This window comes from Anabrus simplex, chromosome 1, assembly GCF_040414725.1.
Source record: "Anabrus simplex isolate iqAnaSimp1 chromosome 1, ASM4041472v1, whole genome shotgun sequence".
In the NCBI taxonomy this organism is placed as follows: Eukaryota; Metazoa; Arthropoda; class Insecta; order Orthoptera; family Tettigoniidae; genus Anabrus; species Anabrus simplex.
The window spans coordinates 1,506,796,363-1,506,821,539 of NC_090265.1; the positions used below are offsets into that span (position 1 = coordinate 1,506,796,363).

The 25,177-nt window shown below is 36.6% G+C and overlaps 1 protein-coding gene across 1 annotated transcript in view; it reads right to left on the bottom strand.

Moving 5' to 3' along the window:
* The window catches only part of LOC136861524 (collagen alpha chain CG42342), a 381,636-nt gene that overhangs the window by 207,612 nt on the left and 148,847 nt on the right, over positions 1-25,177 (bottom strand). The window contains exons 13-14 of the mRNA XM_067138827.2: positions 10,315-10,441; positions 737-825 (exon numbers count right to left, since the gene is read on the bottom strand). Of these exons, the coding sequence (XP_066994928.1) occupies positions 737-825; positions 10,315-10,441 (216 nt within the window). The remainder of the gene's footprint in view (positions 1-736; positions 826-10,314; positions 10,442-25,177) is intronic.

Below are 25,177 nucleotides of genomic sequence, written 5' to 3' on the forward strand. Positions count from 1 at the left end.
ATTTGTCAAATATAAGCAGTCATCGTTAGAGACTAAAATTCAAATTGATGAGGAGACAAATATTGAGTACCGATAATTTTGGTGTAGTGTTTCATATTTATACACCTAAACAATAATACATCCTTGTTGTAGGCCTATATACGGTTGAGTAAAGGAAGAAAACTGGAAATGTAAGGCAGATATGGGATATTGAAGATATGAAACGTGCTGTCAGTGCTGTTCGGTAGCAAAGACAGGTTTTCTGAAGGCTGCAAAGTATTTTTAAGTGCCTTGTATACTACTTATATATCATACTAGTTGATACTATGGAAGTAGGATTGATGTCAGTAAAATCTCTTAGCAAATACACTACAGATAGGAGCCAAACCTTGGGGCTAATAAAAGTAAAAGTACCATACAGTAGATATTGAGAAATGACAACAGTATAATAAAACTGTTGTTCAAAGGCAGTAATCTGTTTTCTTAAAATGTCACTAAGAATTAAGGAAAATATAAACAATATTCCATATATGTCCACTTTACTTTACATATTTCATTCTAGTTAGCTTTCTCAGAGATTGCAAATAATTAGATTTTAATTGTATGCTGAGTTTAAAAGCACATTAATACAGTGTTTTAACACATTGAGCTGTGGAGAATGAAATAAACTATAAGCCATATCGACCTTGGAGGCATTTTGCATTAAAACAATGGTGCGGTAGTCAAAACTATTTTAAATTGTGATAATCAGACTTACAGGGAGACCTGGAGGACCTTGAGGACCTCCTTCTCCATTTTGTCCATCTTCTCCAGGTGGCCCCCTGGGACCAGGATCACCCTTGCCTCCTGTAAAGAAGAAAGAAAGGAATGAAACATTGTTTTCATTCTTAGCGCAGGAAGTTAAATTGGGTTTTCATGATGGGAGAGATACATTGCTGGTACTTGATACAGAGAGTATTTAGCCAAGTAAGAATGAATCCTAACTAGTTTTCTTTGAATATTGCACCATATAAAATTCTGGTCCATATATTGATTTTGTAATATCATATCTTATAAAATAAAAATTCAGTTTTTTCATAAAAATGTACTGTAATAGAAAATAAGTCATAGAAATAAAATGGACAGCTGTTTAAATATTAAACAAAGATAGGAAGCTAAGAAGGATCATCATCATCATCATCATCATCATCATCATCATCATCATCATCATCATCATCATCATCATCTTTTCCCCTTGTCCTACTCCAGCTGGATTGGAACATTTATGGTACTGCTACGTACTTGACCACCTTCCTCTCTCTTTCCACTATTCTCCTTCTGTAATTCTGATCCATTTCAGGTCCCTCCTTCTTATAATGGTCTTGATCAAGGAGGTTAGAACACACATATATTATGTTCCTCTTGTCCTTCCTAGCCTTCTAACTTTGATGTTTTGTGTTGTTAACAGCTATAACAAAATATTTTGTTCAGCTAGACAGGAATGATTACATAACCTGAGTAAAGAGGTGGTAGAGTGTTTGTTCAAAATATATCAACATAAGAAATTTATATAGAGTCTAATAAAAATAAGGAGTGGTAGAGTGTTTGTTCAAAATATATCAACATAAGAAATTTATATAGACCCTAATAAAAATAAGGAGTACCATATTCATAGTTTCTGAGAAGAAAATGTGTGACATTAAAAACAAAATTACATGGTACAAATTCAGTGATAAAAAATGGAATGATAGATATAGCTCTCATTGTCTCACTCCTTTCTATTGTCAGCATGGAATATTAACACACTTGTTGTTTACCCAAAAGGACTAATTAAAATGCTGTAGATCACCCAACAGAGATTCAGGTTACTCTGCCTAAATTGTCATATTAAAATGTCTGCACGCAGTAGCTGAGGCCATATGATTATCACTATTCTTTACTCCTTTATACAGATTGCTTTCTTTTAAGGAGGGTTCTGAGACTTAGGGAGTGAAACTCAAAGAGAACAATTATATCAACAAGCATGAATTAATGAAAGATAAATTTTGGAAACTAACAACAGTGTAAATTACAAAAATGTTTGTTTTAGTGTTACTTATTTCCTTTCTTGAATATGTAATTTTGTTGGGAACAAACAGAATTGTCAGAGTGTGATAATTAAACTTCAGAGATAGGTAATGGTATGTCAATAGCTAGTAAAATGGAGACAAAGTGATTGCAAGAAATATACTGTATGTAAATTTAACACATTCTGGCTGGAGGCAATATTGTGTTACTTGTAAATCTTATGACCTATACAAGTGTGAACTAGGCTACTTCCTGATAACCTAAGAAGGTGCGATATCACATGGTGGATTTTGACTGATTACTACACAAAGAACACCAGGGCCTCATTCAAAAATGTAGGATCTCACAATTCTACTAACTGTAGATGTCTACACTGATGTAATCTGAAATTGTTTGCTATACTCTACTACAGAATAAATGAATTCGTACAAAATCAAGATATTCCTGGCATATTATGTTACTTCAGTCTTCATATTAATGAAATACAGGGTGGGCAAAATAAACCTGGCCCAAAAAATATTTATAAGGCTGATGCGGAACTGACCCTTGTTAATGAGCAGGAGAACTTCCCATCACAGGAAATGCTGAAAACCATGATTTTGATGCATCACTCAGATGCTGCCACATGTCAGCACATGCATATCTCCTGCATCTTCTGAGTACGTCACTGTGTCATTGCATGTGTGTGAGTGAGTGAGAGGAGCAGACGTGTTTAGTGACCAGTTGAATGCAACACAAAATGGTGCTCACAATGAAACAGCGCATGTTCATTGTTGAGTGTTAAGTGAAGCGCGATTCGTGGTACACCTGTGTGGAACTGTTTGTGCAAGAATTTAAGACTGGAAGTGTTTTGGAAAAACCTATAGCAAAGTCTGCAGTGCAAAAATTAGTGGCAAAAGGGTATGAAACAGGCTCTGAAGCAAATAAAACTGTAACTATCCAAAAAGAGTTCAAACGCCAGTGAAGGAAAGCCTGGAACGAAGTCCGACAAAATCTTGACGTTGTTTATCTGTGAAAGTGGGAATTAAGAGATCATCGTATTGAAACATTATCAAAAACGACCTGCAACTGTATCCTTACAGATTTACTGTTGTGCATGCAGAGCGTCCAGGTGAACCTTCATGTGTTAAGTTCTGCCAGTGATTTTTGAATTAAGTGGAGTCAGGACTTTTGGATCCTCAGTTTTTCATTTATTCAGATGAGGCCATTTCCAGCATCTTCTGTGTTGTTCATTAATAAGGGTCAATCTCATGTCAGTCCTGTTGTAAATATTTTCCAGGCCAGTTATATTTTGCCCACCCGGTACTTCTATGTACTTTCCCAAAAAGGAATACCTAAATTTCTTGTGATATACTACTTTACATTTTACTTCTATTCAGAAGTAGGCCTATAGTGTCACATACGGCATTTGAATAAGACTACTCTGAGGAAACAAAATCTGAAATAGTCTGTTAGTACGAGTGTTGTTGGCCTTCACAAGTGATGTGCTCAATACTGGTCTTGGTTGTCCATTTGCCTCTTCCAAGGAGGGAAGTGTAAAGATGAAAATCAAGGCAGTCTTTGTCATACTCATTTATACAAAAATATAACCATGCTTACCTAACATCAAAAGAAATGTAACTGTATAGTAATGTAATAAAAATGTTTAAAAAAGGCTATTATGCATTTAAAAGCAAAATCAATCAATCGTCACTGATCTGCATTAAGATAGTAGTCCAGGTGGCAGATTACCTATCTGTTGTTTACCTATCTGTTGTTTACCTAGTCTTTTCTTAAATAATTGCTAAGAATTTGGAAATTTATTGAACATCTCCTATGGTAAATTATTCCAATTTCTAAATCCTCTTCCTATAAATTAAAATATATGCCCCAATTTTTGTTCTCTTGAATTCCAACTTTTATCTTCTTACTGTGATCTTTCCTACTTTTAAAAACACCATTCAAACTCATTTGTCTACAAATGTCATTCCATGCTATCTATCCACTAACATCTCGGAACATACCACTTATATTACATGTTATAAATTTCATGATTTTGGTCCGTATACTCCAGTGAGTGAAAGAATTCCCTTGAGGGTCCACCTATTGAATACTTCATATAATCTTATTGATTACATACACATTTATTAAAAAATCCAATTATGGGACAAGTTTTGCCTTAAATATAAGGCATCCTCAGCCACATGATAAAAATGTTTTTAAGATTAAAAATACTAACAAGATTCCTAGGCTATTAAACAAATGTTCTGTCCCTTATAAAGGTTATTTGACACAATGTTCCTCAGACAAGGGCAACCGTGTCATGTCAAATAACATTTATAAGGGACAGAACATGTTTTACAGCCTAAGAATCTTGTTAGTAATTGTAATATTAAAAAACTTTTATTATACGGCTGAGGATGCCTTAAATTTAACCCGGCAACACCTTTTTACAGATTTTCTCATACTGATCCTTACTCATGCCATAAATTTGGCAACTTTGCTTTACGTTGTCAAGGAGATATTCCCTACAATGTGGCAACAACTGCTTGGAATTCGAGATTGTGTCGAGAGGAATAAAAATGACTGCTCATCTAAAGTAAGTTGCTTTATTTCATTTATAAATTTTGACAATACAATTTTGTATCATGTGGTTTATTATCTTGAAATATAAGTCCATGAATTGAAATAACAAGCAATTGGTCAGCATTTCTGTGTTGCTATTATGACACTTATTATTCCGTTGGTACAGTATGGTATCGTAATCTATGAGCTTCATATCCATATTGATTAGATGGAATTCTTCTCCTCTTTGCATTTTTGGGTACAGTGTGGTACCACCGTTGCCTACGCTATAATACAAGGCCTTGAAATGCACTAATGAAAACGGGTGCCATCTTAGTTCACCATTCAGCCACTAGGATCGCGCTGTTGCCCCCTTGTGTTCGCATGGCCGTGTATGTCTATAAGTAAATTATATCCTAAATAAAGAGAGCTGAATGTGGTAGGTGTCTACAGTTTTAAAAATTTCCTACTCAGGGGCTTCTTATCGAGTTTCAAAACTTTCTCACTTCTACTTAAGTGGCTCGAAGCAATGTTGTCCAATAGAGGTCTCAGAAATTTTGGAGTAGAAAAAAAGGTAGTTTGTCGTCTTTACACTCTCTAACTCAATTTCACTGATGAACCTGGCTTTCAGAAAAAACGTACACATTTTTAGTAACTGCCGTCGGGGTAAATACTGCACAGCAGAGGTAACAAATTCCGTCATGCACTGCAGAAGAGTCACAAACGATGATTTCGGGTATCTGAGGGCTCCTCGATCTTGAAAGCGAATAAGACAATGTTGGACTTTCACTAGCTGGAGAAGTGATATATTCTAAACAGCCTTCACAGTCTGTTTGTTCTTCTGCCACACGCACTAAGTATCCTGCTACCATTGCTAGAGAAATACCAGGTATTGTAGCTGTTGAATCTGGAACAAATTAATCATATTTATGTACTAGCGAACACTTAAATAAAAAGTATTGTTCACACAGATTTGATGTAATTTACCTTGCAAGGGTTTTGTAATGATAGGCATTACGTGTTCAGGAAGCTGCGGAATTTGAACATCATCACAACTTTCATTCCTTCTATATCTTTCATCCATCTGACACATTCTTGGTTGTAGTAAACTGGTTCGTACATTGCGGATCTTATTTTCATCCCTCAGCTCAACATTGCCATGTTTTGATGCAGCAATAATTCCTGTATGGAGCGTTGTTTCGATTGCATTAAGGCATGACCTTGCGTCCATTGTGTCATTGTATCCCGCTTTGCGTCCTAGGTGGCTAAAGAAAAGCTCGATATCATCGCTTGTTAGATTCCTTGTCAAGACATAATGAAAATTTATACTTATGAGGTATTTTACGCAGGCCACAGTGGAATGGGTATTCAAGACCAACGCCTGATACGTTTCCCTCGTGAAACTTTTCTCTTTCTCTGGATGTGTTTGAATGTTCTTGATATATGACAGGAAATCATTTATTAACCAACTGAGGCGTTCATCTTCAATGCTGAAAAATGCCAGTTTGTTCTCATTCCTGGAATATGTCCCATACGAGGTGTTGCAGACATCATGGGCATCGAACCACTTCATAAAATGCTCCATGAAAGAAATTGTTTCTTTTAAACTGTTCCTGTCTTTAATGCTCTCGGGACAAACCACCTCCATACTCTTCAAACCAGCGATTGTTTCAGGGGAAAATACAATTTTGGCTCTTGCTACATTCATTTTCTCCAAATTTGTAGGGTAAACTACTTTTCTGGTTAGTTTCCTCACTGGCTTCATAATTGAAGATTTCTGGAGTTTGAAAAGACCTCTGAAATGATCGCCGGTCACGATAGCCATTGTTTACAAAAATGTCTCGTGACAAATGTTGGGATCGCACGTTTTTTATGACGTGACTGGGATCGAAACTTAGGAACAGAGGCCTAGTTTTATCAACTGGATGTCGTATCTCATGCGTAATGCTTCCTCCACATAATGTTTCGAACATCGAAACATTTACCTGCGAATTGTCGGTCACTATTCTGATCACTCTGAAACCACACTCTTCAACAGCATTTAACGCATCCAAGGTTAATTTTGCAAGTTGTGAGCCCGTAACGGATGAAGTGAAATAGAAAGGCACCGGTATTCTGTATATGTAGAGAGTCCCTTGAACAAAATGCAGAGTAGTTTATTGGCCAACCTATCTTCGATTCCAAGAGCGTCAATGTCAATGTCATTCAGTCCAATAAACATATCTAATTTCCTGTCATACATAAGTTTCGGCTTTATGGACATTTCATCTATTATAAGGGAACCAACCTTTTTGTTATCGTTCACTAACGACAGTTTTTCTGCCAGTAATCGGGTTTTAGGTAGCGAAGTTATGCCCGTTTCCCCTTTTGAGTATCCAACATACGATTACAACGTTCTTGGATGAGGAAGATGCAAAATATCGAGTGCTCTGTGAAGCCGATAACCAGTTGGCGACCTTGAAGTCACCTGGTATTTACATTTCTTTTTTCCAAAGCTCTGAAGTTGTTCTAACAAAAAGTTTGCTTTCATATTACCTCCCTCAGCTTCCTTCTGAATTTTAGAAACTCGACTTGCAAGATTTCCGGGATCCTTCTTTACCTTACTAAGTTCTGCTTCCAAGTCACGAATTTTTACGCGCAACTTCTTAATAATTGTCACATGCTTTCTATTTCTTCTGATCTCCTTCCTTAATTTCCTGGTAATGTATTTTGGTACAGTTGATTTTAGGACGGGAGAAAACTGTCTGTGGTGCTTACATTTATCAGGTCAGATTCTCCAGTATTATCAGGCACAGGAGAATCCGACTGTTCCACATATTTTCTCTTATTTCTTATATACTCATTTTCACTGTCCGTTTTTTCAAGCTGTCTTTTCTTAGGAGCTTTCCTACATTTTAAAGTGACTTGTTTGTGTTTGGGGAACTCTGTAAAAACTGAAGGGACTTTATTAGGCAGGAGTGTCTTTTTAGATGTACTTATACTAAAGTCTTCTTCTCTGAAGTGTTTACTGCACACCCTCGATTTTTCTGTAGGAACCCAGAGAGATTCCGGTTTGTGTCCTCTGCGAGATATAGCAACAAGCCACCGTTCTTTTAAAGCACTATTCACTGGAAGCTTGTGAAATGAAATTCCACTACCTTTAATTTATCGTGAATGACAATAAGGAACACAGCAATAAACCATGATTGAACCTGCAAGTGCTTATTATCACAAGAATATACACATTCATAACCAACTCAATACACACGTTTAAAGGCGCGAACCTGGTAAACAGGGGGCAAGGTAGCGATCCTAGCGGCCCGCCAATGAACTGCAGTGTGACCACTTCTATAGCGTTTTACGAGCTCTATTTCCAGGCCTTGTATTATAGCGTAGGCAACGGGTACCACACAGTGCTTACTGTACCTCTCTGTTCCTTTTCTCCTCCTTACTTCTAAGGGTAATTCTAAAGTAACAATTCATAATGTAGTTGCAAATAACGATTTGTGTGTGTCAGACAACTGTATAATTGTAGATTTTACTAAAAAATCCACGCTATAACACATTGAACTACTAGAATCTAATGTTTTATCTGAGTAAGATGAAGGGGGTCTCGCAGATAACCTTAACGGAGGTCAAATCCGAGCACCAGCAAAAGTAGTGCTAAAGCAGCAAATTCCGCACAGGAGTAGAGAATCCATGTCCAGTAATGATTCACGGCCTGGGAAGAGAGCAAAATCATCACCTCGCCCACCAGCTACCTGGATAGTGGATGACCCACAACAGTCCACTCCCCAAGTGTGAAATTTTTCAGATTTCGATATATGATGCCAACCGAAATATTTGAGGGAATTCTTTTACGATGAAATTGTGAATTTCTTGTGCTCTGAAGCCAGCAAGCATGCGCTTTTTACAAATGAAAAATAACCCCGAAGAAATGAAAATATTCATTGCCATTTTACTTTTAAGTGGCTATGTGTAAGTGCCACCATCAGAAAAGGGTAGGTGCAAAATTTTTATTATGATATATATACTTGGGTGGTATTTTGAAGAGAAATAAATACAGTTGTTCACATTTATTTCCTTTTTAGAGTATCTGACACCTTGAGATTCAATGCCCTATATCACTATTTATATCGGTCCAACAAACCAAATCCCGCGGCCGCACAGAATGCTTCAAGTGTAGTGTGGATGTTTCTGTAGACTTCATTTTGCTATTCTAAACTAGTGAAAGGTGGAAATAGGTGACTAAATCAGAAAAGCTGAAGTCTATAGTAATATTATTCCTATTTCCTAAAGATAGGTCACATCTGAGCTAATGTTATTTTTTGGAATTCCCAAAGGGATGTCATAAATGAACCTAATAAAGACCGTTTGTTCTTTTGTTTATTACTAAGTAATTTGTAAGTGATATTCTGTAACAATATTAAGAATTAAATTTCATGGTGTTCTAACGAGGTAACAATTTTTACGTTCCACCCAAAAGCTACAATATAATTATTAAATTAATGTAGTAATGGTCTACCTTTCAATACTATAATATGTAATATTCTAAATTACATTAATTAGGGACTAGTTTTGGCCAGGGCTGGCCATCTTCAGCCTTAATGTAAAACACCTAATAACTAAACAAATGTACATGCACACAATTGACATAAAACAAATGAAAACAAATATATACAAGGTGACATTAAAAACTGGGATGGAATTTGAATAAATTTGAAAATGAACTAGGTTCTAACATCTTAAGTATGTTCATCATTGAGAATAATTTCAAGTATTAATTTATATTCACAGAACTTTTAGTTCTAATACTGCTGATCATTAATATTTCAATAGTAAATGGGAACTGATAAATGTTGATCCTGTAGTTTGTCATCAAATCTATTTGTGTGGTGTTAGCTATATGTAATCCATTGGACACTGCTGTAAATAACCACTAGCTAACGGGGAACTGTTAGATGTTGTTTCATCCTCAATCAAAGTAATAAATGAGATGCTTTCATGGTGCTTGTTAAATCTTGCTGAAATGTTGTTGGACATTGTCAGGACAGCACATGAAGATGTGGTTAACACAGATACATTGCGTCTGGTATAAAATGTTTGCAATTCATTGCAGTGCCAATGAAGTTAACCTGATAAATTAGATAAAATTAAATTAATGAATTGAATAAGAGAATGTGTTAGTTAGATGCCATAGGTTATGTCCCAGTTTTGCAGTTGACCTAGATCATTGTCAAAACTAGTACTACACTGTGATGTTTGTATAATCACAAATAAAATGTGTATTGATTAGGTGGACATTCTTTTTCATCCTATTGCAATTGTAAATGTTCATCAATATGAACCAACATGAAGGTTATTTCATACCATTATTTAATATTTTCAAGCTTTCTGAAAAATGAACGTTGTACTTCAGATTCACAATTGACAGAGTATTCTTACGTCATCATAGAGAAATTTAAATTAATGAAGTTTCTAATGTAGCACCAGCATAGCAGTGAGTATCATACTAGAGAAACTGCAAATATTTCTATATACTTCACAAGCATTCTCTCCTACAAAACTTACAGATCAAAATATTTCCCACAGTAATAACAAAATACTTGTCAGTGACTATTTGTAAAAATTATCACACGCTTGTTAATTATTCAGCCACTTTATGTTAGTCATAACTATGGAAGTGAATTATCATTTTCAGGGATGGATTTAACGAATTTTTGGGTTAAAGGAATTAGACAAAGGAGAGTAGCTTTAAAAGCCTACCTGCAATTCCCAAGTCTCCCTTCTCTCCCTTTTCGCCCTTGGGTCCCGGGTCCCCTGGCTCTCCCTTAGGGCCCGGCAGCCCTGGCAAACCGCGCTCTACTGCCTCGCCTGACACACCCTTTCGACCCTAAGATTCAAATCACAAGAACAAGTATCACAATCAAAGCATCACTTTTCACCTCACCCCTCATTATTTAAAATTTTAATTTGCTAGTGTTAATATTACAACATGAACTTAGTTTTTTAGTGTAATATTAGAATTCACTTGTAAGTTCTCTAATCTTGATTATGAATTTGAAAATGGGTTATATGTATATTATAAATCTGGTCATGATATTTATACTTCTTGTTTTTTGAAATCAATGCCAAGAAATATATTCCTTTTATTGACTGAGCATTTGAATTAACTTACTATAAGCTAACATCATATTTTCTTCTTATCTGTTCGTAACAGATTATGAAATGAAGAGATGATGTAAGTAACTTATATTATACGAAGTATGTTAATGGGCTCAAGAGAGTCTTAATAGAAGAGAATGATGCATAGGCATGTATAGATACTAAGCATGTGATGTTAGTTGGCATGTTTAGAAGGTATATTCATCTTGAAAGCTCAATTGCCAATTCACAACATTTGTCAAACATCTTTAGTAACCAGTATAATTATGTACGGAATGATGTAGTTTTCAACTAGCAAATGTTTGGAAAAAAAGCCCATTCCAAGCTTTGCAGAGATGTGTGTAATTCTAAAGCTCAACAGACTAGTTTGTGCCTGAAACACTGCTTATACGAAGTGGAGGAGAAGTGGAGTACCTACGTATTTTTCAATTGAGTTAAAGTATATTCATTATGCTTCAGGTAACTGTCTCTGCATAATAATTAAGTTTAAATTTTATCATGGCATTACTCTGCAACACCTTCTGCTCATGTATTTGCATATTTTAAGACTCAAGTAAAATGAGAGGTCTATTCCATCAGAAGATAAAGTTAAATGGTAACAACGATGATGATAATTGTTCAAAGGGGTTTAACATTTAGAGTGTCTGTCCCTCTAGTTATATGAATAATCATGAAAAATAGATATATAGGCCTAGTAACTCTTGGAATTTTAGTAGCACTGGGATTAAATGAAAGAAAGACACAAGGAAGGTAAGACAGAAAAGACAACATAAATAACTGAAAGACTCTGGTTATCATTCTATAGTCACTATTCTTGCTTCCCTGTCTGTAAGCTCCTGAGGTACAGGTATTTACTAAAACATGCACTATCAGGGACTTTAATCCAAATATACTTCTGCTGTATAATTTGATATAGGCCTATGTCCATGTCTTCTTCCTTAGGCACTTATCCCTGTAAGTGAGCCCAACTATGTGCATCATTATTTTTCTACTTCTAGTGTGTTTACGATATTTTCTGGTCTGGCCCTGAGACCATAATACCTGCTCTTGAAATTCGCTACAAGAATGTAGGAATAGTCTGCAAGTGTAATTCAGTGCTGGCAGTTATCATTATTATGGCTCATAGAGTAGTAGTAGTAGTAGTAGTAGTAGTAATCCAATTATCCAATCAAATGGGTCCAGACCCAACCCAGATAATCAAATATCTGGATAACTGGTTTGTGAAAAAAAAAGAGTTATTTATTGAAAATTTGCTTGTAATGTATGAATTTAATTACTGCAAGAACAGTGTTGTTTACATTATGTACTACACTTACGTACTGTGTTTACACTGCTTGAAGATATTGGTCAAATTCAGTTATTTTGCTGTCTGAACCCATTTCCATGCAGCCAAGTCTCACATCGGTTGACAGTGAGCAGCTGTAGATGGTCATACTCAGGCTACTGCTCCATCCATTGCAGTGCTGTGTCAAAGAACACAAATACCTCACTAGCTATTGGTTCCGCACCCGGTTCAGTAGCAATGTCATCATCTTCCAGATCATCAGTTTTTTCTCTCACACTTTGAATGAGTTTATTGTCACTCAGAATTTGGAATCAAGGGTCACCAGCCATTTGCCTATATCCTCTGCACTGCACTCAGAATATCCAGGAATTTTTTCATAATGATGTTTCAAATGTTCTGAACTGACACAGTCCTTTTCCTCTAGTTCTTCCTCCTGCTTATCACGGCCCTTTCATTCTTCTCCTACTTTCTGCTTTTGCATCATCTTTCTCTTTTTACACTTCTTCAGTTGAAATGCCTTTTGTTTGAAGCTCTTCTTAATGAGGTTAAATTCACACACACACACAGAGAGAGAGAGAGAGAGAGAGAGAGAGAGAGAGAGAGAGAGAGAGGGAGAGGGAGAGAGAGAGAGAGAGAGAGAGGGGGGGGTAGGTTTTCTGTGGGTTAGGTTGGTGCATAATTAATTATTAACAACACCTTACTGCTTTCTTTTCAGGGGTCCTTTTGATGTTTTCTTTAATTTCTGGTATGAGCATTTTATCATACCATTTGGTGAACAGAGCAGCAGGCATCCAGGTCTTTGACAGATTCCTGTAAAAGAGGGGTAGTTTTTTTCACATCTGTGAAAGCCCTGGAGTTTTTTGCTTTGCCTATCACCAAAAAAAAGTAAGGTATTTTGTGGCTTCTCATAGAGAGAGCATAATTTAGAATGGTTGCAAGGTCTGTAGTAACCTTACAACCAGGAGCATTAGGTTTCCATTTAGAAACTAAATTTGTTCCAGGCAAAACCTTCCAAATAAGACACAGTTTAAAAAAAATTAGGGGAACATGTTTTGTAATGTCTGGTATGTGAATGTTAATTTGGTAGATGGGGTTCTAATGGTTGTACAGCATACCTTGAGGCCTTAGGTACTCTAGGCATGTCAAATCGAAGTTATACTCCATCTGTAGGTGTAGAAATGCATTAAACTGTCAGGTGAGCCTTCAAAACAAAGTGAATAGCGGTGTGTCCGTGTGTCGTGAGGTACACAGACTACTGCGGTCATTTGAACACATTGTACGGCAACCAGCACATCCCATGAGACATTTTAATGAGGTTCAAGTCGCAAGGGCTGTTACTTTGATCCAGAAAGGATGGACTTTTCATCATGTTGCTGTGGATCACAATGTCTCTTCATCAGTTATTCACTACTTGTGGAATCACTACAGTGAGAGAGGCCAGTTCACAAGGAGGGTTGGATAAGGTCGTGGACGCATGACAACCCCACAGGATGACCGATATCTGACCATCTGTGCATTACGGCGTTGTTCAGCAACTGCCACAGAACTGCAACAAGACCTCAGGAGGGTCACTGGAGTCAGGGTCACTGGAGTCACGGTATATGACCAGAGAGCAAGGAACAGGTTAAGAGAAGTGTCCTTACAACCCAGACGTCCTGTTCGAGTGCCCCGTTTAACGCAGCACCATCGCGCAGCTCGCCTTCTGTTTGCTCGTACCCATGTCGATTGGCAACTTCGTCAATAGAGATCTGTATTGTTCACTGACGAGTCCAGATATCCCCTGACACAGCGTGATGGATGTCATCGTGTATGGAGATGCCGTGGTGAGCAGTACATGCCAAATGTTGTCCAGGAAGGCGACTGATTCGGACAAGATTCTGTGATGGTGTGGTGTGGCATCAATATTGATGGCCGTACGGATCTTGTCATCGTCCATAGTAATCTTACTGCTGCGGGCTACATCTAGCAGATACTGCTACAGCATGTGTTGGTTGCTGCATATGGTGTTGGCCCTGAATTTGTGCTCATGCATGACAATACCAGGGCTCATGTAGCGCGCATCACCAGAGCTGTCTTGCGAGAACTGGACATTCAACAGATAGAATGGCCAGCAGCGAGTCCCGACCTTAATCCCATCGAACATGTGTGGAATAGGCTTGATAGAAGTGTTCATGGGCATCCTGTTCCACCACAAACTCTTCAAAACCTCGAACAGGTTCTTGTTGAAGAATGGGACCTGATATCGCAACGTGACCTCCGTCGACTTACATGGAGCATGCCACGTAGATGTCAAGCTGTGATAAATGCTCGTGGAGGACATACACCATACGGAAGCTCTCCAACTGTGATTAAAAAAACCACCCTGCAGGACTGTTATCACTTTGTTTTCACCCCTATTTGGACATTTCCGTTTGTGTTCTGAAAATGAACGTGAATCCATTGATTTTCTTTTGTACATTTCAACGGTAAAGAATAAACGTTTAGTTGGTAATATACCTGGGTGTGAGGCATTGTTTTGTGAAGCATGGCATACATTCAAAACATGTTACCCTAATTTTTTGAACTGTGTATACAAATTTGGGGTTATAAGATTCTGTTTCATTTTTTAATTTTTCATTGAAGATTTCTTCTGCTTTAGGGTCTGTTGATAGCTTCTTGCCCTTAAATCTAACTCAAAGCTACCATGCCTTTCCTAAAAATTCAAAAGCCATCCATTACCTGTCTTAAAATAAGACAAACCTTCTATTTTCTTGGCAAAAACTTTGCCTTTCTGCAGATGATTGGATCAAAATGAGTTCTCCTGTGCTTGTTGCTGTATAAACCACTTGAATACAGCTTCTTCCAATTCCTTGTTTTGTGCTATATTCATGGATTTTCTCAACAAACTTCCATCTTTACTCTCAAGGATATACAAAGTTTAAAATTGAAGGTTTTTAAATGTCTGAAATTGTTGATGTTCCCCGTTAACTGTTTACAAGTCACTCTTTTGTCCAAGTGTTCAATGACTTTTATTTTGTCTGCCAACAATAAACAACTTTTTCTTTTAGAAGCCATACGGAACAGTAAAGCAAAGCACTGCACATGCAAGCAAAAGAACAAAATAGCGCACAGAAGGTGGAACGTTGTGGTGAATCATTGTATGTGTATGCGCTATCACTACACTTGTTTCACAGTAGGATATGACGCACAGATACTGAATACTAATTGTTCACAGGAAGATTGTGTCTTTAAAAACCCAATTGTTTGGATTTTTTTCTTAAAGAGATCCTGGTGAATAATTTTAGTAGCATATAATTATTATTTCATTCGTTACCGGTACTTTGTATATTGTGGTTATCTGGCTGCTTTATTAGAAAGGACTACAATGAAGAAGGTAGTAGCTCTAGCATTGAGATAGATATTGTATTAATCTACCATTTTCTTGTAAAAAATATATAAACCTGGAATGAATCTCATTTGATCCTGCTTACTTAATCCCTTCTTTCTCATCTTCTTCTTCTTTTCTAGCCTATTTCAATCCTCTGCTGGATATAGGCCTCTTCCATGTGCTTCCATCATCTTCGGTCTTGAACCACTTGGAACCAGCGTGTTCCAGCCAACAGCTTTATGTCGTAAAGTCCATAAACTCCTATGACTTCATTCTCATACTAACCCATAATCATTCATTTACCATCACCCTGAAGATGTAATACAGGTCTTGATGCCTGTATGATACTATATTGAGCATTATCTGCGGCATCATCCCCTGGCTCAAATCAGGTTGTGTATATTTTGTTTTATTTAATTTGGACTTGCTGACTGAATAATAATAAAAAACAAAATTTTAAAATCTATGTACCTTATCTATATCTATACATATGTAGATATACAAAATAAAACTCTGTTCAGAATTTGAAAAGAATGGTATTCCTATAACGGTCACGTCCACAGTAACAAGGAAATGCACTTTTTACTTGTCTGTCTGTCTGTCTGTCTGTCTGTCTGTCTGTCTGTCTGTCTGTCTGTCTGTCTGTCTGTCTGTCTGTCTGTCTGTCTGTCTGTCTGTCTGTCTGTCTGTCTGTCTGTCTGTCTGTCTGTCTGTCTGTCTGTCTGTCTGTACACGCATCACGAGAAAATGGCTGAAGAGAATTTAGTGAAAATCAGTATATAAAGTCAGGAGATGAGCCACTACAATCTAGGCTATAAACTATTTTATTCACTCTGAGTGAAATAGTAGTTTTAGAGAAGGCCTAAAAGTTTATTCTCAAATATTTATATTATTACAGTAGTGGTCGTATCAATAAATACTACATAACTAAAGTTATATAGAATTAGATTTCTGATCATTTATGTCTTCCACATTTTTACCGAACTGGCTATGATAACAAGGATATTCGTGAATTTGTATTTTTGTTGCTAAGTCCATATCAACGCCGAGCCATGAGAAAATGGGTAAACAGAATTTAATAAAAATCGTTATATAGAGTCGGGGATTAAGAAACTACAGTTTAAGCTATAAAAAAGTTTATTCACCCTGGATAAAATGGTAGTTTATGGGAAGGCACCTAAGATTTAATTTTTAAATACCTATATTATTGGTCCTATCGAAAAGTACTATATAACAAAAGTTATAGGGAATACAGTTTACAATCATTTATGTTTTATTCATTTTTACCATACCGACTATGATGAGAGTGGTATTTCAGAGGTGGAAGAAAATTAAATGTGAAGGCCTACAATATCGAAGGCGCATAACATTGAACAACAATAACATTACAGTGATCATTGTTTGTTGTGATGTTCTTTGCCTCTTATGCTGACACTCAACTCCGATAAAATGGGATCACTGCTGCGTACCGAGTATAACAGCCTGACTGAATATTGTCTGGTAATAGCTGGGGAGTTAGATAACTTTCTTCTTTAGCATGCCATTCCTCTGGTTCATACATTTTCTGAGACTGCTGGTACGTAACACACTGGTTCATCATAGTATTCCAGCTATTCGATCCCTATTTTGACGTGCTGTTTTGAATGAGCAGTGTGCACACTTAAAGCAGAGAGTATGAGTAGTTCTAGAATTAAAATTTAGGCCTATTCCAAATTATAGCACCACAATTCACTAAAAACTCAAAATTCAACCCTGAAAAGAGCTGTTTCTTAAGAAAAGTTTCTTCCTCTTCCCTTTTATTAAATCTACATTCATTTCATTTCAAATTAGCAGCAAAGATGGGGTTTCTCCTCTGGCTTGGAGGAAAAATTTGCCTCCAAGTCAGATAGTTTTTTCCCCCGGCAGTGTAATGATTGAGATTATCCGACTCATCGGATACTCCTAGGAAACAGATTCGACCCCTACCCCGCCGATAAAAAACGAAGAGTGTTCACGGTTCACGGATGTCTGCGGCAGGTCATTCCAGCTCTGGAACTTTGGACTGTTAGATCAGCAGCGTAGTAGGAACTGTTCCGTTAAAAGTGAGAAAACATGTGGTTTTTCATTTGATTGAGCATTTCATATGAAAGCATTGCTTTCAATCGCACCATTCCTACTGACATCATTGTAATGACCTATGTTCATTTCCGTTGGGAAAACCACTAAAAGAGTCTTTTTGACGATCTGAAAAGGCAGGTGGAGAGTGAGTGTCTGCCATTAACCTGATTGTTACTGATGGTAGGCAAGCATTTTCTGAAATTACAATGAAAATTCCCTAACTCAGTCTTTATATAAGAAAAGACATTTGGTGACTTCCCTGCCCCATTTCTAGGGTAAGGGCTATGCAGTTTAATACAATTTTGCTCACAACATGTACACTACCTAACCTACAATGCTGTATACAATGTAGAATTCTGTAGCGAAGTACGGGCACATCAGCTAGTATAAAATAAGAGTTTTATCTGTACATTGCTCAGAATTTAAAAAGGATGATATTTCTGTATCAGTCGTGTCCACAGTAACAAGGAAATGCACTTTTTAAATTTCTGTAATTTCTGTCTGTCTGTCTATCTGTCTGTCTGTCTGTCTGTCTGTCTGTCTGTCTGTCTGTCTGTCTGTCTGTCTGTCTGTCTATCTATCTGTCTATCTATCTGCCTGCCTGTACAGGCATCATGAGAAAATGGCTGAAGAAAATTTAATGAAAATCAGTATGCAAAGTTGGGGAATAAGTCGCTACAATCTAGGCCATAAATAATTTTATTCACGCCTGGTGAAATGGTAATTTAGGGGAAGGCCTAACATTTTATGTTATTAGTGGTCACATCTTAATGAAAATCGGTATGCAATGTCAGAGAATAAGTTGCTATAATCTAGACCAGAGATGGCGAACCTATGCCACGCGTGTCACTAGGTGACACGCGAACACGATTTCGGTGGCACACAACATGAACATACCAATGTTTCTATATACGTCTTGTACTACAGACAATACATACCTTACGAGTATATTGTTTCACATGCAAGAAATAAATATCAAAAATCTAAATACTTGTTATATTCGGACATGTAATATGATATGTCCAAAAGTCAAGTGAGATAAGTGTCATTTTCTGGTGGTTTTGTATACGGACCTTTCAAACGTTTTCGGTGCCGAAAAGAACAGAAACTTAATGACGGTTGTGACCAGAGTTTCAAGAACAGTGAACAGGGTAATTCGGACTGATAGAAAGATGTATTGCCTGTGTTCGAAAACCATTTTATCCCCCACATTTAATGAAAAGCGCCATTTCGAGACTAATAATTTTAAATGTTTGTTCCATGCCAAATGAAGAAAGAAGATAGTTCCTTTCACAAAATATTGAACATTACACAAAACGAACTAGTTCTTTAGTATCATATTTCCACCCTAGGAATAATATCAGTGCGGTTGTTTCCAACTGTCTCACTGCATAGTACAGCATGCATGGGAAACCGCTTTCTGACGGTGAGTTCCTGAAAGAAACTTTCTTATTGACGTCCGACACATCATTTGAAAATTTCCCTAACAAACAACAAAAAATTACCAGAATTAAAGGATAGAATAATAAGGATGAGTGAAGAAGATTCGGAGCAATTCAAAGCCAATTTGGATAACTCCCATATGTATGCAGTATGTTTTGTTGAAAGCACGGATGTGATTTTACAAGCGAGGATAGCTGTTTTTTCCGATTTCCTTGTGGAGATTTAATGAGGGAAAATAAGTTAAACTGTTGAGCATACGAACTACGACAACATGGAAAAACAATGAAGCTAATAGAGGAAGTGAAGTCCATTGGCAATATATTTTTTTTGTCTAATACTTCGTTTAAAATTTGTTTTACGTCGCATGACACAGATAGTTCTTATGGCGACGATGGGATAAGAAAGGCCTAGGAATGGGAAGGAAGCGGCAGTAGCCTTAATTAAGGTACAGCCCAAGCATTTGCTTGGTGTGAAAATGGGAAACAACGGAAAACCATCATCAGGGCTGCCGACAGTGGGAATCGAACCCACTATCTCCCGGATGCAAGCGGACAGCTGGGCACCCCTAACCACGCAGCCAACTCACCCGGTAATCATATTTAATGGCGAAGTGTGTTACAATGGGAGTTTATTAATTTTTTTGCAAATAATATTAGGTATTCTCAAAAATTACATATTTAAACATTTATATTTTGCATTATTTGCAAAATATGACCACGGAATATGCAATAATCAAATGTATTTACAAGATATATATATATATAAAATATGCAGCCAATCCCTGTTTTGAATGGTGTGAAAATATCACTCATAGGGTCAGTTGGTTCATGCATTTCAGTGGACTTGGCAGACTGATATGCAAGAGCAACTTCTGGCGCGTGGTGAGGAAAGCAACGGGAAACTAGCTCACTCCTCATTTCCCTAGTAAGCCTCTTCAGTGACGTCTAGGTTGTCTATGATAGCTTTTGGTGGAGCTGTGGAGGATCAAACCAGCCTTCGAGCTGAATACACAACATGCATGTATATAAAATAAATAAATCCGTAAATAAAGAAATGAATAAATAAATAACATTATGAAACATAATTGGGAATTTGGAAAGGAAGTCGTGGTTGGAGGGGGGTGTGTGTGTAATAGGTTGTAGCCATTTCTTTAAGGAAAATAACAAGTGGCACAGTCAACAGTTGAGAATAATAAACCAGTCTTAAAATGGCACATTAGTTGAAAAAGGTTCGCCATCCCTGATCTAGACCATAAATAACTGTATTCACGCTGAGTGGAATGGTAGTTTAAGGGAAGGCCTAAAATTTAATTCTCAAGTATTTATGTAATTAGTGGTCGTATCTTAATGAAGATCGGTAGGCAAAGTCGGGTAGTAAGTTGCTACAATCTAGGTTATAAATAAATGTATTCACGCTGAGAAAAATGGTAGTTTAGGAGAAGGCCTAAAATTTAATTCTCAAATATTTATGTTATTAGTGGTCGTATCGATAAATACTACATAACTAAAGTTATACAGTATTAAATTTCCAATCATTTATGTCTTTTACATTGTTACTGTACCGGCTATGATCACAGAGATATTCATGAATTTGGATTTTTGTTACCAAGTCCATATCAGCGCCGAGTCTTGAGAAAATAGGTAAAGAGAATTTAATGAAAATCGGTATGTTAAGTGGGAGAATAAGGAACTACAGTCTATGCTATAAATAATTTTATAAGACGCCCTAATATTGCAGAGTCGAAAGAAAACTAAATAGGAAGGGCTTCAATATAGACAGCTCATAAAATTGATCAACAATAACATTACACTGACCATTGTTTGTTGTGATGTGCTTTGTGTCTTCTGTTGCCACTCACCTCTGATAGATAGGATTACTGCTGCATACGAAGTATTTTTTAAAATTTGCTTTACGTCGTACCAAAACAGATAGGTTTTATGGCGACAATGGGATAGGAAAGAGCTAGAAATGTGAAGGAAGCGGCACAAAATACCACCTTCAGGGCTGCCAACAGTGGGGTTCGAATCTACTATCTCCCAGATGCAAGTTCACAGCTGCACACCCCTAACCAGACGGTCAACTCATCCGGTTGTACCAAGTGTAACAGCCTGCCTGAATATTGGTGGGAAGTAGCTGGGGAGTTAGATAACTTTCTTCTTTAGCATGCCATTCCTCTGGTTCATAAATTTTCTGACACTACTGGTATGTAACACACTGGTTCATCATAGCATTCGAGCTATTCAACCCCTACTCTGAGGCACTGATTGGAATGAGCAGTTTAAGGGAATAATGACAGAGGAGTGTTCACGGCTGTCTGCAGCCTAGTCATTCCAACTCTGGAACCTTGGACTGTTAGACTGGCACCACAGTACTGATCGTTAAAAGTGAGAAAATGTGCAGTTTTTCATTTGTTCGAGTATTTTAAATGATAACACTGCTTTTAATCGCTACATTCCTACTGACATTTTTGTAATTACCTATGTTGACTTCAGTTAGGAAAACCACAAAGTCAGTCTTTCTGAGAATCCTGTAGCGAAGCTAGTCATGCATATAATTAGTGCTGTCTTCTATTACAGTATAACAATATTGGACCGAAATCATAATGTCAAAATGATGATATAAAAAATTTGGTATTCTAGGAAATAAAAGGCCCTGCCTCATGGCAACATTCTGTTGATAACATTTAAATGTTTCTTGTGTTGTTTGGTGAACATTTTCAAATGGTTGCTGTTTTGACAACAGAAGTGCTTATAATAAATTAAGTGAAGCACAATTCATTTCATAATTACAATAGCCGCCTGGTCAGTCAACATGATTTTGTGAGGGAATACAATTTGTCTTGAGTGAGTAACATTGATTCAGTACTTCGATTTTGAGAAGTGTACCTAAGCATTATACCAGAAATGATATAAAGCAAAGGTATAGTATCATATGTTATATGACAGTAATTAAAGGAAAAATTTCCATAATTTTATAGCTTCTTTTTTTAACTGATCACAGAGATTAATATATAATGTTTACTGAAGAGTTGTGGGAAGTGATCAGATTCTGTGCCAGAAGCCTGGATTCAATTCCAAATCTCTCTGCAGTGTTCATATGGAGTGATGCTGTTGATGGTGATTCATCCATCGAACGGGGACATTAAACCTTGAGCAGACTCTTTGATGCTATTCAACAGGAGTAGGCTATGTGCCAGCACCAGGTTTCACCTGCTCCCTTCCTTCTATCACATATCATACCATTCATGATAATGGGGGTCCAATATGTGAGAAGTCCCCAGTTTGTATGGTGAACATAATGAGTTTTAGACCTACATAATGCTAAATGGTGAACACATGACCTTCAGGCTTACATTCAGTATTTACTCTCGTAATGAACTCCTCTGATGAAGTTGATGTCATGAAGGACATCTGGTCATAAGGTAAGGTAAGGGTGTATTCTGCCCAAAGGCAGGTTTGAACCTCTGCAGAGGTGTGCCTGAGCCAGAGTTTACTTATGGTAGGGTGGCCAGTTCCTTTCCGCTCCTCCATTCCCTTACCCCCCACCAACAGCGCGTGGCAACCCATCCAAATCTTGACCACGCCCAATGTTGCTTAACTTCGGAGATCTCACGGGATCCGGTGTTTCAACACGGCTACGGCCGTTGGCTCTGGTCATAAAAACTCACTATAAAAATTCATCTTACTTTATTCCCAATCCCGTAGAAAAATGGGACAAAAATTTGACATGCTTACATACATACATACAGTTGTGGGAAGTGATCATAAAGATTAATGTATAATATTTACAGAACAGTTAGGGGAAGTGATCAGAGAGATTAATTACGAAAGGGAGGATGCACTAACACACAGTGATCTAAGTATTTGCCCTCATTAAGGGTTCTGTGTACAAATTCCAATAATTTCAGATAGAATTTTTAACAGAACCAATGTGTAATGTCAAAAAATGCGTCCAGCCTTATGTCAGAATATATAAATTTTAAAAAATTCAAAACTGATCAAATGAAACATCAATATTATTTTACAAAGGTAATAATGATAAGAGGAAACTAATTAGAAATATCTATGTACATTCACATAAAGGAGAGAAAGAAAATAAGAAAGTTGGAGTATATAACACACAGCCAGTCACACTGCAAGAAGGAATTTTACTGATTTATATATACCACTCCAATACTAGACCCCATGTATTCATTTTTACAGCCCAGAAGGTAATGGGGGTCCAAAATGTAAGAAGTCCCCAATTTGTATGGTGAACATAATAATGAGTTTTAGACCTACATAATGGTAAATGGTGAACACATGACTTTCAGGCCTACATTCAGTATTTACTCTCGTAACAAACACCACCACATAATGGACAGACCCCAGTTTTCCCTTTAAAATTTTGGAAAAAAGAAAAAAAGAAAATTTCCTTGCATAATGGACACATTTCATTTTCAACAAAAATGGTCTAAATAGGTAACATTTAAAATCTTAAAATTGGATGGATTACTGTATGCAACTAGTAAACAGACATCAAGGGCTGCATACTAAGTTTTGCTGAACACACAATACTGTACACTTATCACAAAGCAGAGCAATTATTTCCTTCTATCAATCGCTACTGATCTGCATTCAGGGCAGCCTTTTCTTGAATTTCAAAGAAATTCAAAATGTATTGAACATTTCCCTTGGTAAGTTATTCCAATCCCTAACTCCCCTTTCTATAAATGATTATTTGCCCCAATTTGTCCTCTTGAATTCCAACTTTAACTTCATATTGTGATCTTTCCTACTTTTAAAGACACCATTCAGACTTATCCATCTACTAATGTCATTCCACACTATCTCTCCACTGACAGCTGATAACTCAGAACATATCACTTAATTAAGATCTAGTATTAGGTTTAATGGTCCACTTTACAAGTGATAACACATTCAATGTTAAAATATGTTATACATTCTTTGGTAGATCATCTAATTTGAGACTTCTTCAGCCATAGCATCTCACATCTAATTAAAATACATAAATATTAGTCTAATAATTTAGAATGGATGAACCCATATATTTTCTGAATTGTTTGAAAATACACTAAAAACAATACACACTGTTTTTCCATAAAACTGTTCGTCACTTTCTTACATCTATATATACAAAATAACTTGTCCTGACTGACTGACTGACTGACTGACTGACTGACTGACTGACTGATTCATGATCGCCGAGCCAAAACTACTGGACATAAAGAAATGAAATTTTGGGGATATATTCATATTAAGATGTAGGTGCTCGCTAAGAGAGGATTTTGGGATATTCCATCGCTAAGGGGGTGAAAAGGGGGGGTGAAATTTTAAAATGAGTGTATCTATATCTCAAAACTTTTAAAGTTTACAAATGTAAAAATTGGTATTTAGAATCTTCTTTAAAAATAACGAAATGGGTATTTCTTTGTTTTTGGAAAATCCCAATAGGAGGGGTGAAAAGGGGTGAAAAAGGGGTTGAATATCTTTAATCAGGATACCAGTACTTATATCTCAGAAACTGAAGATATTACAGACATGAAAATTGGTACTTTTGATCTTTTTTAAAAATAAAGAAACACCTTTTTTTTGTTTTTGTTTTTGGAAAATCCAATTAATGGGAGGGTGAAAAGGGGGGTGAATTTTTAAAATGAGTGCATCTATATCTGAAAACTTTTAAAGTTTACAGATGTAAAAATTGGTACTTAGAATCTTCATTAAAAATAAAGAAACACACATTTTTTTTTCCTCAGAAAATCCCAATAGGAGGGGTGAAAAGAGGTGAAAAAGGGGTTGAATGCCTTTAATGAGGATACTTATATCTCTGAAACTGAAGATATTAGACCTGAAAATTGGTGTTTGGAATCTAATTTAAAAATAAAGAAACACGTATTTTTTTGTTTTTGTAAAATCCAATTAAAGGGGGGGATGAAAAGGGGGTGAAATTTTGAAATGAGTTTATTTATATCTCAAAAGTTCTAAAGCTTATAGATGTACAAATTGGTATTTAGAATCTCCTTTAAAAATAAAGAAACACGTATTTTTTGTTTTCGAAAAATCCCAATAGGAAGGGTGGAAAAGGGTGAAAAAGTGTTTGAATGCCTTTAATGAGGCTACTTATATTTCAGAACCTGAAGATATTACAAACCTGAAAATTGCTATTTGGGATCTACCTTAAAAGTAAACTGTTTTTCATTTTTGGAAAATCCAAATAATGGGGGGTGAAAAGGGGGGTGAATTTTTAAAATGAGTGTATCTACATCTTAAAAC